The 4023-nt window shown below is 55.2% G+C and overlaps 1 protein-coding gene across 1 annotated transcript; it reads right to left on the minus strand.

Annotated features, from left to right (window-relative positions):
• Nucleotides 1-929: 929 nt before the first annotated feature.
• Nucleotides 930-3225, minus strand: LOC119275107 (probable WRKY transcription factor 72). The gene is made up of 4 exons (XM_037555900.1): nucleotides 3095-3225; nucleotides 2843-2914; nucleotides 2048-2629; nucleotides 930-1924 (listed from the first exon to the last, which is right to left on the minus strand). The coding sequence occupies exons 1-4, from the start codon at nucleotides 3155-3157 to the stop codon at nucleotides 1169-1171; spliced, it is 1473 nt and encodes a 490-aa protein (XP_037411797.1). The 5' UTR covers nucleotides 3158-3225; the 3' UTR covers nucleotides 930-1168.
• Between the last annotated feature and the right edge of the window lie 798 nt (nucleotides 3226-4023).

Consider the following 4023-nt stretch of genomic DNA (forward strand, 5'->3'; position numbering starts at 1 on the left):
CTTATTTTGTCCTGATCAAATCAAGCCACGTACGCGGGAGCACGGATGGGCACACGCGCGGGAAGCAGGCAGAGCCGTAATCCTACCCACTAATGAACTTCGTTCCGGTTTCAGATGTATTAATTGCCTTCTCATGACTGCACTTTGTATCATGTTTTTTTTGCATTGTAGATGTAGCATTTTACTGCGATTGTTTGCCCGTTTTTGTTTGATTTCACCAAGATCCCCGGAATCACGAGATTGGGAACATTCATTAGAGAACACTCATTTTTGGTGGAAAATATGTTGATTGGACGCCATAAAACCTTCCATACGATGAGAAGATGTGTCAGGAAACTGCATTCGGCTCTCCAAAAGAGAAGACGGTGTGTAGTACGAGCACAACTACTCGTAGCGGCGGTCATACCGCACGCCGCCGTCTCCCTTGGGTCAACTACTTTCATCCCGTGCAATTGGATCTGACAAATAGAGAGATTCCACCATCCGAAACAATATCAGAACCTCAGGACCGGAAGGGGTCCGGATGGGGAATCAACATAAGGGTCTCCACCTCACCATTGCTTCAATCACATAGACCACGACGTCGATCTCCATGGTCATCATCCATGCCATCGACACCAACTCTTTCATCCATCTCGTTGTAATCCTAAACCAATTGTGGATTCATAAATGTCTCACTTTAATCATTCCTGTGTTATTGATAAGAACACCTCGGTGATGTCTTGTGCCTCTATGTCCAAATAGTTCCCTATTTCTCAGTGAGACGGAGTAACCCTGGTATTTATATGAACTGAATGTCAACAAAACACCAAGTCCGGCACACCATAACGCCACAAACTTTGTGCTTTATCTCGTATGGAACCCTAAGATCAAGTTGGTATATGAGAGCATAAACAAGTTTAATCCCCTAAATCACATGCCTGGCTATGTGCATATACAGCTGGGACAATCTGATCGCTTTCTTTCTCACAGTACATACAGTTGACTCATCCATGCCATCTATGTGCAATTGATTGTACATCAACTAATCCCTAGACTAGATCGATGACCATGTCGATCTCCCAAGGCAATTTCATAACACCAAAACGAAGTAAATTTAACTGCATACAAGGATAAATCCACGGACCTATAAACAAAAAAGAAATCTACACCGCCCGAGGTCGATCGATCACTTGTGCGCCGCCGCGCCAGCGCCGCGCCCCATGTAGGACGTGATCGCCGCCGCCAGCACCGACTGGAAGCTCGGGTCCAACGTGATCGCCTTCGCGATCGTGTCCGTCACCGCCGGCGCGGCCGCGGGCGCGCCATGGACGCCGCCGCCGCTGGACGTTCTCTGCAGGTACGACGACGAATGGGCGGCGCCGTACAGCTGCTCCGCCCTCGTCGTCGCCATGCCCAGGCCGAAATGCTGCCCCATTGCCGGCAAGGAGCTCTTGCCGTAGAACGGAAGCCCCCCGGCGTACGGCGCCAGGTAGCCGCTGCTCCACGCCGCCGGCAGCGCCTTGGACTCGTACCCTGCCGCGTAGGGAGACTGGTACTGCTGCTGCATGAGCGAGTGCGGGGCGGTGAGGTCGAGCGTGACGGTGGGGCAGGACGCGATGGTGGAGATGGTGGTCGGGCCCAGGAGCCCTGCGGACGCGAAAGGGAGGTGGTGTCCGTGGGACGAGGACGAGGAAGAGCCGGCGAGCAGCATGGACGCCGCGGCGGAGGTGGTGGACGCCATGGCCGCGGCGGCCGGCGGCAGCGGGTGGCTGTGCGTGCCCTCGTAGGTCGTGATCAGGATGGACATGTCGTCGGCGCATCTCTGCACCTGCTTCCGCACCGGGCAGGACGGCGCCACGGTGCACCGGTAGTAGGCGCGCGGGCACGGGTTCCCCTTGGAGATCTTTTGCCCGTACTTCCGCCATTGGCATCCATCGTTCATCTGTTCATCATCAACACGCAGAGAACTCATTAGCTCATCATGATTTTGAATTCAAACCAATTCAAAAGTATTTTCTTGTGGCATGCAATTTTGTACTGTATGTTGTACTATGCGCAAACGTACCGTGGGGGTGTCGCATTTGACACGGACGGAAACCCTAGCCTTCTTGGCCTGCTGCTGGAGCACCTCGTCGTCGGCTCCGTCGACCACGGCGCTGGGGCTCTTGCGTGCTTTGGTCGCCGGTGGGCAAGCGGCGGCCGGCAGGTCGCTACCGGGCGCGGCGGAGTCGTCGGCGCTGCTGTCGGAGCTGAGGTTCATAAGGGGCGTCGCTGACGGGCGGGCGACCTGCCTGTTGTCGCCGTCAGTGGAGCGACGGCTGCTGAGCCCGAGCGACAGCTGGTCGTCGGGGTCGGTCTCGGTTCCGGAGGACGACGACGACAGCGACCTCTGGTGGGCGCCCTTGGGGCGGGCGTAACCGCCGCTGCCGAGGCTCAGGGAGACGAGATCGTCGGCGGTGGGCGCCGGCGCGGAGGCTGCAGGGAGCTTGTCGGCGGCCGGTGCTTGGTGCTTGACCTTGACGGCGTCCTGGAAGTGCGTCTGGAGCGACTGGTAGTCCCTGACGATGTGGGAGAGCAGCGTCTTGAGGCGCTCGTTCTCCTCCCTCACCTCGCCCATCTCCGCCTTGGTCGCCTCCAGCTTGTCGTCCTGCACATGCACAATACCCAAGAGAAATCATTAGATGATGAGAACTGTACATCGTACTAGTGATTCTTCGTAAATAATCCCACATGATTCGATCTTTAATTTGGTGCAATTCATTCTTAACTTGCTTCTACTACTAGTACTATTTCTTACTACATAGCACTCCTAATTAAACAGCTCTCAGTTTGACTTGCAGATCATAGTTTGTAGTAGTACCTTGCTGGTGGTGATCGAATTTCTTTGCGTGGATGGGAAACTCTCGAGGACCATTGGAAGCGCGCTTGCGATCTGCAGGCCAAACAATTAAAGCTAATTAAGTTTCAACTCGATCTCAAGAAGGAACATGTAGCTATAGGGTACACGTTCATCGATCACCAGCTCAATTATTCATGGTGATGCACAGCACTGCCGAGTTAACATGCATCTAGTGGACAACTTAAAGAGAAGGAGCAGATTATGTGTGTGTACCTCCATGGTCTCCGGCTTGTTCTCCTCTTTCACCGGCGGCGGCCTCTCGACGGCGACGTCCATGGATGGATCAGTCACAAAGATCAAGCAGCTAGCCACGAGATGGAGGGAGCTTTGTTCGCTTTGGATGAGCAAGAGACGCCTTGTGGTTGCAGTAGCCCCGCGCCCTCCTTATAAAGAAGGATCGGAATCGAAGCGACGACGACGACTAGGACGAAGCCTACACTTTCTGACTCGCCGGGGATTAAACTAATCGAAAACCAGCAGTTGCTGCGTGCTCCGCGTACCAAATCTCAAATCCCAGTGCCTGGCTCCTTAACCTACTATCACGGCGGCCCGGTTGCTGGTTCCCGTCCAGACCATCGAGCGAGCAAACGAGCTCATAAACAATGTCAACGCGTGTACCCAGCCTCCCTCATGGGCAGCTACCTCACCCGTCCAGACCTGCCTGCCTGCTAGCGGGTGAGGTAAGCAGGCTGCCTTGGCTTCCCCATTCCCCAATATAATACCGCCCTCGCGCGCGGTGGTCACCACCGCCCGTGGCCGTCGTCTGCGTCGTCGCCGCCCACAACGTGTGCTGCAAGTCGCCGGCCCCCGCCGCGTTGGTTCCGCGAGCGAGCTAGCCCCCCTCCGAATGCGGATCGCACGCACGCACGCACGGACGTGCGACCTGCTTCATACATCCAATCATCCTTCCCTTTCGCTCCGAGAGAGAGGCTTTGACTTAGCTAGCTTAGATGTGTTCTTGGTTAGCGTATGTACGCACGCAGCATGAGCGTGCAGCTAGCGTTGAATTCGTTTGGGGCCGTCTTGTGTGTTGACTTTCGTACGGCTAACCCGGAGAAGCAAGCAACTGGTGATCGGAATTGTTCAGCCAGCCATCGGTCGGTCGGTCGGTCTGTCCAATTTGAGTCTGAACTGTTCTCCTC

This window comes from Triticum dicoccoides, chromosome 3B (genome assembly GCF_002162155.2).
Source record: "Triticum dicoccoides isolate Atlit2015 ecotype Zavitan chromosome 3B, WEW_v2.0, whole genome shotgun sequence".
In the NCBI taxonomy this organism is placed as follows: domain Eukaryota; kingdom Viridiplantae; phylum Streptophyta; class Magnoliopsida; order Poales; family Poaceae; genus Triticum; species Triticum dicoccoides.